The 13356-nt window shown below is 45.5% G+C and overlaps 1 protein-coding gene across 1 annotated transcript; it reads left to right on the top strand.

Annotated features, from left to right (window-relative positions):
• The first annotated feature begins 132 nt into the window (after nt 1-132).
• VAMP7 (vesicle associated membrane protein 7) lies at nt 133-13130 on the top strand. Its single transcript, XM_081964069.1, has 8 exons — nt 133-285; nt 5731-5889; nt 6494-6551; nt 6921-7058; nt 8189-8279; nt 9479-9546; nt 10807-10899; nt 11624-13130. Exons 2-8 carry the CDS (start codon nt 5744-5746, stop codon nt 11690-11692), a joined length of 663 nt encoding a protein of 220 aa, XP_081820195.1. The 5' UTR covers nt 133-285; nt 5731-5743; the 3' UTR covers nt 11693-13130.
• Nucleotides 13131-13356: the final 226 nt, after the last annotated feature.

The raw sequence follows: 13356 nt of genomic DNA, 5'->3' as shown, positions 1-13356 counted from the left end.
GGGTTAAAACGCCTCCCGGCCGCGACTCTCCTTACTTCCTCCCCTTCGTCCAATCGGTGGCTTCTTCCGCCTTTCACCCCCTCCCCCTCCGCGCGAAAGAACTTCGCTTCCCAGCAAGCAAGCCTTTGGCCCTCCGTCTCTTGCGGACGGACTCGGTTTCCCAGAAGCCTTGGCAGCCTTGCGGCGGAAGCTCACGTGGCCTTGGTTTTCTTCGGCGAGAGACGCGACCGAGATCCGAGGAAGGGGAGCGAAACGAAAGGGGGCTCCCGGCGGGCGCCCAGCGAGGTAAGGATGGGGTGTTGCCTTCCGCGTCTGCGCCTGGCCGGAGCCCGGGGGAACGGACGGTGGGGGTCCCTCCGGGGGGCTCCGCTCCGCTGGGCCGATTTCAAGCCCTCCTGCCGCCCCCGGAGGAGGCAGCAACGGTGGGCAGGTCGACGCCCTGTCGTCATGGCAACGCTGGGGAGTCCTTCCCCCCCCCCCAGAGCACCCTTTGCCTCCTAACAACCTCCCTGCGAAGTAGGACGCCCACCCCGTATAATTCCTGTGTCCGACGAGGGGCTTCGACTCTGGCATCTCCAGGAACTACCATATATTATTATTATTATTGTTATTATTGTTGTTGTTATTATTATTATTATTATTATTATTATTATTATTATTATTATTATTATTATTATTATTATTATTATTATTATTATTATTATTATTATTATTATTTCTTTGGTGAGATTCATAGCCTTTGGGGCTGGTTGGTAGCTCAACAGCTCGAGTCCTAACCAAGGACCTAGGAATTGTTAGGGTAACATCGGAGGATATAAGTTGTTCCAAGTAGGGTGGGTTTTTATAGAATCAGAATGTTCAAGTCTGATAAATTTAGAATTTTCAAATAGCGAGGTAGCCCTTTAGGTATTGCTCCAAGGGCTCCAATTACAATTGGGACAACACACGATTTCTTTTTCCGCAGTCGCTCAACCTCAATTTGCAAGTCCTGGTATTTTGTGATTTTTTCTTGCTGTTTATCTTCAATTCGTGCATCACCAGGTATTGCAATGTCAATGAACCATACTTTTTTCTTAACAATTATTGTTATGTCAGGTGTGTTGTAGACCAGCTGTCTGTCAGTCTGGATTCTGAAGCCCCACAAGATCTTGACTTTCTCATTCTCGAAAACCTTCTCAACCTGATGGTCACAGTGGTTTTTGTTGTACTCAAATCCAAACTTTTGGCACAATTTCCAGTGAATAATCTTAGTAACGCGGTCATGGCGTTGTAGGTAGTCAGTTTGTGAAATTTTGCTGCAAGTGGTCGACTGTCTCATCTTTCTCATTACAGAGGCGACATTTGCTGTTGGTGGTGACATGTTGAATTTTTGCCTTCATGCAGTTTGTGGCTAAGGCTTGTTCTTGAGCTGCCAAAATAAAGCCTTCTGTTTCTTTTTTCAGTACTCCTGGTCTTAACCAGTTCCAAGTTAGCTTTTGGTCACCTTTGCCTTCAATACTTTTCAAGTATTGGCCATGCATAGCTTTGCTTTTCCAATTTTCAGCTCGCTTCTCAATTACTTCTTTCTTCTTATTATTAGTATTATTATTATATATTTTCTATTCTTATTACTCTATTATTATCTATTATTATTATATGCTTTATTCATTAAACATGAAACTCCGTCAACTGAACATTCAAAAATATATCACAAATACCATTGACTGGTGCTGATGGTTAATACGGGTTGCTGCCAGCCTCCTAGGTATCAGCCAAGTACCACGATGTTGTTGTTTGTTGATTTATGTGACTTATATACATTTTTAAAATTGCTCGAGGCGGCGAACATCCATACAGTTCGATCTTCGTGTTTTCCCCACCACCAGAAACCTGGGAAGTGAGTTGGGATGTTGGTATTGCAATTTTATCCCACTATATGGGATATATAGGTATAGTGGGATAAAAATGTAGATATATTCCTATCTAGATAAATCTGTATATTCATATGTATCCATCTCTAGATATCCATATCATCTATCATTTATCATCTGTCCATACCATTTATCATCTGCATCTATCTATCCCTCTCTCTATCTCCCTGTCTACTTTATCCATCTAATCTCTCCATCTCCCTCCCTCCCTCTCCCCCTCTCTCTTTTATCATGTATCTCCCATCACTCAGGGCAGCAAGCATGCCTACTACTCCTGCCTCCCATTTTCTCCCCAACAACAACCTTGTGTCGTGGGCTAAGACAGAGTAGTTGGCACCTAATTGCCCCAGCTGGCTTTCATGCTTGAGAGTTTCTCCTGGTTTTGCAGCCAGCACCTGACCCCCTACACCAAGCTTCCTCTCTGGATTGTGATTGGGGTCTGACTCTCTTCACCCCTCAGGTCCAGCTCTTTCCTCCCGAAGGTGTTTTGATCCTTGTTATTCAGCATCCATTCTGGTTAGGAAGGGATGAGAAGCCACTCGGATGTCCCACACCTGTAAGCCAGCCTGGAAAGTCACAGTGGATTTATTTACTTATAACTGGAATAAAGGATGGTGGTAATAAAAAATTGGATCCCAGGAGAAAGCAGTGGCAATCCTGGCTCTTCACTCAGGCCTTTGGGGGAAGGAGTCCATCGTCCATACCATCTTTCATTCGTCATCTACTGTATTTAATTTGCCTTTCCCACCTCCTTCCAGAGTCGTGGCGTACAGGTGACATATAAGTTTAATAATAAATTATGCATCGAGTCTTTTATCTTTTAATCAAAAAGTAACTACAACTGAAGTATGGCATATTGAAGACCGTTGTCCTAAAGCGATTACGTGCAATGTTCACAACGACTTCCAGGTTTGTGTTTTTGGGAGGTCAGTTGTGGCATTTTGCACAACGTGAGAAAGTTGGTGTCTGTACAGAAGGTCTTGTAGTCAAGTCTGACCTGGGGGAGGGAAGGAATGTTTTTTTTTCCCCAGGCTATCTAGATCTATTCAGCAAGGATGTGATTTTAAGCCATGATACTGCAAGCTTTATGGAAAAGGTGATTGAAAATGTGTGCGGGGGGTAGGATCAAAAACACACCCTTGAGGGGAGAAGAGCAAAATTTGCAATTTCTTTTTTTTTTCACTGAGATAAGAGAGATGGATATGGATTGATTAAAATACCCTGTTTCCCTGAAAATAAAACCTCCCCGGATAATAAGCCCAATCGGGCTTTTGAGCATATGCACTAAAATAAGCCCTCCCCCAAAATATTGCAACACAGCAGCAGCCATGAGGTGACCACGCTCGCCGCCTCCTGCACATCAAAAATAATAAGACCTCCCTGAAAATAGGGCCAAGCGCTTATTTCGGGGGTCAAAAAAAAATAAAACCCTGTCTTATTTTCGGGGAAAGACAGCGGTAGTGAAGTCATATTCCTCCCTGTATTTTGGGGGGCAGAGAGATCGCAGGGAAAGGGTTTTTTTTTGCATTTTCTTTGGAAGAGTCAGCTAGGAATTATTTGAGAAAGTTTGCAACAATCAAAGAACAACAACATTGCTTCTTTTGTTCCAAAGGGCGAATAGTGCCTTATTTAGATAAGGAGACAATCTGGAACGAAGTTTGGCCCTCGGGTTGGGTATAAAATGAAAGGGAATAAAACTAGCAATGTAGGGAAGGCATCCAAAAAGTTTGATCGAAGTAAGTAAGGAAAAATATATTATTATTATTTTTTGCTTAGTCACCTTGAGCAACAGGGATCTAGGAGTACAACGATGGCCTTCTAACTCCCTTCCAGAAATGTATGCCAAAAACAAAGTAGAAGATAAATGGAGCACAGCTTTGCTAAACGTTTATTGTTGCGCAAACAGGGCTCTGATCTATTAAGCCTGAAACAGCCAAGCATTTGGATGCTGTGTGTAAGAACTGATCTTGTGGTTCCTGAGCATGTTGCAATGCTGTTATCTTTTAGGAAGGAACCAGAAAGGGGAATGGAAGCTGATCGTGCCCTATAACTCTTTCACTGCTTCCCACACACACATACACACACCTGTATTTCTTCTGTTGCAATGCCTTGTTCTGAGCTTTTTCACGGACCGGAGGGGGCATGGTTTTGTGGGCTGCCCGAATCCCGTGGATGGGGCTGTGCCAGTCCAAGGACCAGGCGTAGCGGACCTCTGCTTCTTGATTATCTCTTATATTTCCCTGTCCAGGTAAACAGGCCCACCTAACATTCTGCTGGCCCCGTTAGGACAAAGATAACTATAACTATTTTTGCTAGTTATCTTATCCAAGTCTGACGATGTTTTGTAGTCATCACAGCCACAAAATCAAAGAGCCAACCCTTGAGGAAGGTGGCAGTCAGTTTTAAAGGGAATTCCTCCCGTTAACATGAAGAAATACTCTGTATTAATACTCAGGGAATGCTGGCATCTTGCCCTGCATAAATCTCATGTAATGGCCAATGGCTAAAGTTGTCCTTTAAAGCAATATGGCGGCTGCTCTTAGATTACTTGAAGGAAGGATCTGACCTCTTGCAGAGAACGCGGACATTCAGAGCCGCTGTTGCTACCACTGCCATGGCACGGAGCCAAAACAGACCAAGTGGAAAGCAGCTGTTGGACATTGCCCTATACTTTGATCCCTGGCCTGCATTTCAGGGGAGGCAGCTGCCAGTTTAATTATCTGCTTCCTTTCCTCTCCTCTCTACTTATTCCGGCAATGCAATGTATCCTGCAAGACCTGTTAATTTGCGTATGTGTGCAGGTAGTCCTCGATTTACGTCCACAATTGAGCCCAACGTTTCTATTGCTAAGCAGAACGGCGGTTAAGTGAGTTTTGCCCCATAGTCTCGGCAGTTGTCAAGTAAATCTGGCTTCCCCGTTGACTTGGCTGGTCGGAAGGTCGCTCAAGGTCATCACGAGACCCCCCAGGACATTGCAGCCATCCTACATATGAACCGATTGCCAAGCATATGAATTTTGATACCTAACCGTGGGGATGCTGCAACAGTTGTAAGTGGTGGTGGTGGGGGGGGGGAAGTCGGTCACTTTTTTCCATTCTGTTGTAACTTTTGACGGTCACTAAATGAATGATAATAAGTCAAGGGCTACCTGTATCTTTTGGGAGTGCACATGTTTTAGGTGACAGGAATTTACAAGTCACTGCTAAGGACAAAAGCGTATTTAAATTGGGATTCAAACATTTTAGCAACCGATTCTCTACCCAGTTACTGGGTGGGCATGGCCTGCTTGGTCTCCAACACCATGGGAGGGGCGTTGGTGCCCTCCCTAACCTCTGGAGGCTTTCCTCGAGTCTCTGGAAGGGTGGAAATGGCCTCCCCCGCGCTCTGGAGGCCAGAAACAAACCCATTTCCAGACTTCCGGTAGGCCTGTTTTTCGCCCTCCACGGGACACTGCACTTACCTGGCATCCAAAACAGGCCGCGTGGAGACTCCTGGGAGGGGAGGGGGAGGGTGGGCGGGGTCAGCCAGTCCTTGCAACTACGGTTCAGTGAATCAGATTAAAATTAACGGTTCGGAATCGGTCTGAACCGGCTGAATTCTACTCCTGTGTTGATTAGGGTTGAACAGGACTCTGCTTTCCCATGGATTTTGAAAAGGGGGGAAACTGTTTTTTTTTTTTCCGCATAGAATTTCTGCCTAGGGTTGTTTTTGCCTTTTTCCAGCTGTATACATGATAGGGGCAGAGACTGTGTTGTGCTGCGGTGGCCCTGCTTCCATCTGCGGAGAAGCACCTTCATTCTGTGTCTCTTGTCCTTTGCAGCCAGCCTCCAGCTATGGCGATCCTGTTTGCGGTTGTAGCCAGGGGCTCCACCATCCTGGCCAAGCATGCGTGGTGCGGAGGGAATTTCCTGGAGGTCACAGAGCAGATCCTGGCCAAGATACCTTCCGAAAACAACAAGCTCACCTACTCGCACGGAAAGTGAGTATATTCTGGGGAGGGAAGGAAAACAAAAAGCAATGGGAAGCGATAACAGGGGATGGCAGGGAATATTGCAGGTACCATCCTCTAGGGAGAGACACTTGGTGGGATCCAGAAGAAGGGCCTTCTCCGTGGTGGCCCCCTCTCTCTGGAACATCATTCCTCCAGAGATTAGACTGGCCCCCACTCTAATACTGTTCCAGAAGGCGCTGAAGACCTGGTTCTGCCAATGGTCCTGGGGAACCCAGAGAAGGAAGGAGCCCATTAAATGGCTCGTGTGAGGTGCTGTCGCCGGGGTGGAGGGCGATTTTATTATGTGAATTTATTACTATATGACTCTTCTTGCATTAGTTTTATTGTTTTTATACAAGGTTTTATATTCTGTAAGCCACCTTGAGTGGCGACGTGCGAATAGGCGGCAATATTCATTCCCTAAATAAATAAATAACGGGATGAAATTAAAAGAGCCCTTTGGCTGCTGGACTGGGGAAGAGAGCAGGAAAGAAAAGGGTTAGTGGGCCCATTTCAACAGGTGTGCAAATAACCTTGGACTGTTTATACCACTACTCCGCAAACGTATTCGGTGTCTTTGTTCTGCCCTCAGTTACCTGTTCCACTATATCTGTCAGGACCGGATTATATACCTCTGCATCACAGATGACGTAAGTACTGGGAAAGCTGCAGTGGGGAATTGCAGAATTGGTAAAATGTGCACGCTCTAAAGGGGTGTTTGCTAGAAACGGGCAAATACAGAGGTAGACTCTTGGGATATGGCTGTGCCGAAAATACTTGCTTTTGGCTTTTGTATCCTTTTGTTTTGATAAGTATTATTCCCTTCCAAGAAACAATGACAGACTGAAGATGGCTTTGCTGTCAGTCTTCATTATCTGTCCCTGCTACTTCCTGCTTAGATACAGTTCTTAGGTCTATTTATGTCCTTTCTAGTCATTCACTGCCTACTTTACCTTTCTGCGGGAAATAAGCTGTTCTTGTTCTGTTTAACCCACGTCTGTTCCGTTCTCTCTCTTCAGAACTTCGAGCGTTCCCGCGCTTTCATATTCCTGAACGAAATCAAGAAGAGGTTTCAGACCACCTATGGGTCTCGAGCACAGACCGCCCTGCCCTACGCCATGAACAGCGAGTTTTCCAGTGTTTTGTCAGCACAGCTGGTGAGATTTCTGGGCCGTCGTTCAGAAGATCCTTCCTTTTTGGGAAGCGGAACTGCAACACACACACACACCGCCTCTTGTGGAGCTGGACGTTGACTGTCTAATCATTTGATGACAGGCTGGGTTGAGTTAAAACCAGGGGGGGGGGTGTCAGTTTTCTTTTAAAACGAGGATCGTTTTTGAGGTGGCATTATTATTGTTGCCCCTTTTTAAAAACCCTCATAGGAAAATGGGTGTGCTCGTTTTCAATAATTTAACCCTGACCCTTGTAGCTTTCCTTGAAAAGCTGTAAAAAAAAGATGTGGAGACTCTAGAAAGAGTGCAGAGAAGAGCAATAAAGATGATTAGGGGACTGGAGGCTAAAACATGTGAAGAACGGTTGCAGGAACTGGGTATGTCTAGTTTAATGAAAAGAAGGTCTAAGGGAGACATGATAGCAGTGTTCCAATATCTCAGGGGTTGCCTCAAAGAAGAGGGAGTCAAACTATTCTCCAAAGGACCTGAGGGTAGGACAAGAAGCAATGGGTGGAAACTAATGAAGGAGAGAAGCAGATCCAGTTCATGATAGGCCTAGAGTTGTCCTGCAAGGCTGTCCTGGAGACAGCGAAGGATGGGCCCATGCCACTCCAGCTGTGGCCCACCCCAGCCCCACCCATGCAGTCGCCCGCAACTATCACGCCACGCCCCCAAACTCTCCCAAGGGCAAACAAAATCCTGATAATGGCCCGCGATGGGATCGAGTTTGACACCCCTGTTCTACATGGTAGCTTTGTAGCTGTTGAGGACTTTTATCCTGCCTTCCTTAAATGCTCTTTTTCCAGGCTGCTAAACCTAGTTAGCTCATCTAGCAACTATGGCGGTCCAGGTCTCTGCATATTCTTTAATTTGGCTTCCTTAGAATATGGCTCTGAAGACTGTGCAACTGTCACTTAAGGCAACAAAAAAAAAATCATTTTATTTCTTGGATGCTTTGTTGTGCCAATGCATCACATGAGTGCATTATATGTTAGGGGTTTTTTGTTTATATATTTAGCTAGACTTGGCTTACAGATACCCTCCCCCAATTTCATCTCTGCTGCTCATTCACATCTTTGATTTTCTCTGTTTTCCTCTGTTCTTCTTCCATTTAGAAATATCACTCTGAGACCAAAGGTCCTGACCAGATGGTAGAGACCCAGGCTCAGGTGGACGAACTCAAAGGGATCATGGTCCGTAATATAGGTACGGGTGTATTTGAACCCCTATACACCACTGTCAATCAGAAGGTCGGCAGTTCAGCGGTTTGCATCCCTAGCAACGGAGTGAGCTCCCATTACATAACGGAGTGAGCTCCCATTACTAGTCCCAGCTTCTGCCAACCTAGCAGTTCGAAAGCAGGTAAAAAATGCAAGTAGAAAAATGGGAACCACCTTTGGTGGGAAGGGAACAGCGTTCCGTGCGCCTTCGGTGTTGAATCATGCCGGCCACATGACCACAGAGATGTCTTCGGACACCGCTGCCTCTTTGGCTGTGAAACGGAGATGAGCACCGCCCCCTTGAGTTGAGAACGACTAGCACATATGTGCAAGGGGAACCTTTACCTTTACCTTACACCACTGTAGATGTATATGGCAAGGGCTGATGCTTTGCGGAGTAGAGAGTTGGTCGATGACAGAAAGCCATTTGAAGAGACTAGAAGCATTTGAAATGTGGATTTACAGGCGGCTGTTACGTATAAGCTGGGTTGACAAAATCAGAAATGAGGTGATAAGCCGCCTGGGAAAGCCAAGGGAAATCATCAAAACCATGAAAAAGCGAAAATTAGAATATTTCGGACATGTGGTGCAACATCCGGAAAAATACAGCATCCTTCACTTAATCTTCCAAGGAAAGATTGAAGGCAAACGAGGTCCAGGGAGAAGAAGAACATCCTGGCTTCAAAATCTAAGGGACTAGTTTGGACAAAATTCAGCAGCACTTTTTCGTGCAGCTGTTGGTAAAAATAGGATTGCCAACATGATCGCCAATGTCTGATGGCGGATATAGCACAAAAAGAAGATGCTTTGTGGGGAAGGGCATGAGTGGCAAGGGACAGGAAGTGGGTGGATTGCATTTCAACTTATTTAGGAAAAAAAGATTGGGTGGAACAAAAGTAATTTGGGTTACTTTTCTTCGATTCTTGCTGTTCTGTTTAGTTCAGTTCATATAGGGGTATCTTAGCTTCCCAATCTACTGGATCCTCAATGAGCTTCTAAGGGGTGCCTCAGACTCCTAAACTCTTAATTAAGAAACTTGCTCCAGATATAATTGAATCAAGTACCTGAGTTGGAAAGAGAGGACAGTGCGACTATGTTACTCAAATTTCTGTGGTTTAGGAAAATACTGTGGGAGAGTTGCTCTTTCCTTTGGAATTCTTATAATTGTTCTCCCTTTCATCCAAGATCTCGTAGCTCAAAGAGGAGAAAAGCTGGAACTGCTGATAGACAAAACGGAAAATCTTGTGGATTCGGTAAGTTCTGAAGATGGTGGGGTGAATTCTTTAGGATTGGCTCTGCCTTAAGGGGAGGCCTGCAGGATTGGTGGGGGAAGGAAATGAATACAAGACAAGTCACCTTGAACTAGCTGCATTTTAGGAGGTAGAGCACGTTTTTGGAAAGTGTCTTCTAAGGTTGGCATTTGAGACAGTGAAGCCAGATGTTTCTTCACTAGAGTTCTATTTACCCAGACAATTATTTCCCTTTGCAGAGCAAAATTAACATGTGGTGTTTGGCAATCCTTTGACCTGGCAGAGAGAAATCAAGCAGTAGGCAAAGGCAGCTGTTCTTAGGAATAACATTGCCTAAAAAAACAGTAGTTGGGAATACAGTGGAACTTCCGTAATCCGTTCCAGGATTGAGGTCGCAACCTGATTTGATCGTGACCGGAAGCAAAGCTGACTGCGCATGCGCATATTTTAAAAAATTGGCGCGGAAGGGGAAATCGGCACAGCTGTGTTTGACGCCACCCGAGGATGCGCTTGCGAGCAGAGTGAAACATTTAGCAGATTTTTGGGTCAGCCCCCGATTTGCTCGTGGTCAGAAGCGTTCGTGACCCGAGGTTCTACTGTACGGGTGTTCCTCGCTTAACATCCATTCATTCAGCAACTGTTAGAAGTTATGATTGCTGAATGAACTTACGATCAGTCCTTGAAGTTGTAGCTGTTGCATTTCCCTGCAGTCAACATTCAGTTTTGTCTGCGTTTACAACTGCTCCTCATGCCTCCCTGCACCCGGTCTGGTGGCAGGCAGGGTGGCCAAAAGGAGAGATGGGGCAGAGGGGTTGAAGTGGGAACCGTCCTTTGCCTTCTTCTGACAACGGCTTGGATCCAGGTTGCTTCCTAGGAACTGCGTAGGATTGCCAGGACTGTTGCTGTTAGGCAGTCACGTGATATTTTGCTTACATATATCCCTGCGGGTTAGCGATTTGTCCCAATTAGAGTCGTTAAGTGAAGACTACCTGTGTTCTGAATGTCAGCAAAGCCTAGCCAAGAACCTCCAGCAGAGGGCAGTGTGGTTACTTCTGCTGTGATCTTGAAGGTCAAGCATGGGATTTGGATAGGAGACTTAAAAAATTGAAAAGGCATTCGAGAAGGTACATTGGAAATGTGAATTAAAACAACAGTTAACATAGCATCCCTTTGGTGGGGAGGAACTGATATTGTCTTCCGAACAGGCTGATGAAAGGTTGGGTGTGGTCTGTTAAATCCTCTCCTGTGCTTTCCCCCTTCCAGTCCGTCACTTTCAAAACAACCAGTAGGAACCTGGCTCGAGCAATGTGCATGAAGAACCTCAAGCTCACCATCATAGTTTCCATCGTATCCATTGTAAGTTTGGGGGGGGGGGGGTTTCCCTATACGAAGGGGGAGGAACTCTGCCGCTATAAAAGGAAATGACTCGTGATGTCCTTTTATCCTTGTGCTGGGTCTATAAATGAATGAATGGGCCGCAAGAGATCTATTCCCCTTATGGGAGGGCGTCCATTTGAACGAGAGAAATAGTGAGGCAGCTGTTCTGCTGCTGTGCAGTTGCACACTCAGGCAACCGGCCTACAGATTGTCTTACGGAATAAAGAACACAGAATAACAGAGTTGGAAGGGACCTTGGAGGTCTTCTAGTCTAACCCCATTTAGGCAGGAAACCCTACACCGCTTCAGACAAATGGTTATCCACTCTTCTTAAAAACTTCCAGTGTTGGAGCATTCACAACCTCTGGAGGCAGGTAGTTCCATTGATTAATTGTTCTAACTCTCGGGAAATTTCTTCTTAGTTCTAAGTTGCTTCTCTCCTTGATGAGTTTCCACCCATTGCTTCTTGTTCTACCCTCAGGTGCCTTGGAGAATAGTTCAATTCCCTCTTATTTGTGGCAACCCCTGAGATATTGGAACACTGCTATCATGTCTCCCCTGGTCCTTCTTTTCATTAAACTAGACATACCCAGTTCCTGCAGCCGTTCTTCATCTGTTTTAGCCTCCAGTCCCCTAATCACCTTGTCTTCCTGCGGTGATACGCAGAGGACGGAAGTCGCTAAACGCTTTCCTCCCCCCACAGGTCATCATTTACATCATTGTGTCAGCTGCCTGCGGGGGCCTCTCCTGGCCAAGCTGCGTGAAGAAATAGCCGCCCGAGCTGATCCACCCCATGAAAGCACACGTGCGAAGGAGAATGTATGTCATCCAATTGTGGACTTTCACACTCTTCATCCTTCCAGGACACTCAAGAGTCTTTTTTGCCTTATCACCTTGTAAGGTATACTCCTTCAAAACCCAAAGGATGTTTTTCTCCATAAACAAGCAGGACTTCCTGAAGGGAGAGAGAGAGAGAGAGGAGGGCAATGGACCAACGGGAGGTATCTAAAGTATTTGCATCCTCATGCTTTGCACTTTACTTGGTGGAGCAGGTTGGGGGAGCTGAAGGCCCCGTAGACCTTGGGGAGGGGGGGGAAGAGGTGAGTGGGGACTGCTGAAGTCAACCAAGTTCCTGCTCACAGACCCAGCCCAGCGACACGATCGGCTCTTTTACTAAAACGGCTTTTTTCCTGCAGTGCCTTTCTTAAAACTCATGACAGGCTGCGGCTTTTTTTCCCTTCGAAGCTTCCTTGGCGGCCCTTTTTCGTCGGGGCGAGTGAAAGCGCTTCTGCTTTTCAACTCGAGTGACTGGTAAACGTATAGCTGTTAACGTTGCTGTAACATTGCTGCTATTCGTACTTTTTTTGTGTGTGTCTTGGGTTCGTCTTCTCTCCTCGTTTGGAATGTCCTTTCCAACTGTATGGTAGTTCGCTCTGGCTTCATTTCCCGAGGTGTGTCTAAACCAGTGTTTCTCAAACTTGGGGACTTTAAGTCCTGTGGACTTCAACTCCCAGAATCCCCCAGCCAGCATAGCTGGCTGGGGAATTCTGGGAGTTGAAGTCCACAGGACTTAAAGTCCCCAAGTTTGAGAAACACTGGTCTAAACGCTCTTTTAGCGCTTCCAAAGAATCACACTCTGTGCAAGATTTAGTGACTGCCCTCTTCTCTTTGGGCGTGGTGGAGCTATTGCGCCTAGCTCAAAAAAACACAAGAGGACGGTGTTAATCAGAGTAGGATTCCCCCAAGCTATTGATTTCTAAGGAAAAAGTTAGAGAAGCATGAAGTAGTTGAAAACCAATTTTTAATCTCAAACTGCCGTAAATTACTTGTGAAAAACTTAAAATCCCTCCCATCCGTGCATAATGTAAAGGAGGATGAATCTTAAATAGGAAGATTCTTCCCCCCAGTGTTGGCATTTTATGATCTTGTCTCTGCTCACTCTTCCCAGCATACCGCAGAGTAAAACTGGTGCATCTATCCTTGTTTCCTACAGTCATGGTCTTCCCCTCCAAATGTCTTTGCAGGAACAAGCCCACATTGAATTAATTGTGCATGTTTTTTTTTTTTAAAAAAAAGTCAATAGCGGTGATTAATTTTCTATCATTTTGAATGCCTTTTGTGTAAACTGCTTCCTCCTCTTTTAATAAAATGCACTGATGCATTATTGTAAAATAAATCTAAATCTGTTTAAATAAATGTACTTAACTGCAGGCAATTGATATTGTTTTTTTCTTGTCAAATACCTTCTTGACAGCTGGACTGCTTTTGTAAAAGTCCTGGAGAAAACAGAGATCCGAAAGTTTGGGGGGGGGGATCAGTGGGCTTATTTCAGATTTTATACTGAGCTCTTATCTAAGAACTTCCACATTGCTAGGAGCTTCATGTGGTAGCAGTAGCTCTCGGATCTTGTGGCAAGTTTGCCAGAAGGCAGCACCG

Source organism: Natrix helvetica (assembly GCF_964273705.1).
Source record: "Natrix helvetica genome assembly, chromosome: 11".
NCBI classification, from domain to species: Eukaryota; Metazoa; Chordata; class Lepidosauria; order Squamata; family Natricidae; genus Natrix; species Natrix helvetica.
The sequence above is the reverse complement of the archived record's forward strand: the minus strand, read 5'-3'. Positions and strand labels throughout refer to the sequence as shown.

Excerpts from the sequence above, each read along its gene's own strand:
- VAMP7 (XM_081964069.1), top strand. The coding sequence starts at position 5,744 with ATGGCGATCCTGTTTGCGGTTGTAGCCAGGGGCTCCACCATCCTGGCC. Across the intron at positions 7,059-8,188 it reads GTGTTTTGTCAGCACAGCTG|AAATATCACTCTGAGACCAA; the intron begins GTGAGATTTCTG and ends TCTTCCATTTAG. Across the intron at positions 9,547-10,806 it reads CGGAAAATCTTGTGGATTCG|TCCGTCACTTTCAAAACAAC; the intron begins GTAAGTTCTGAA and ends TCCCCCTTCCAG.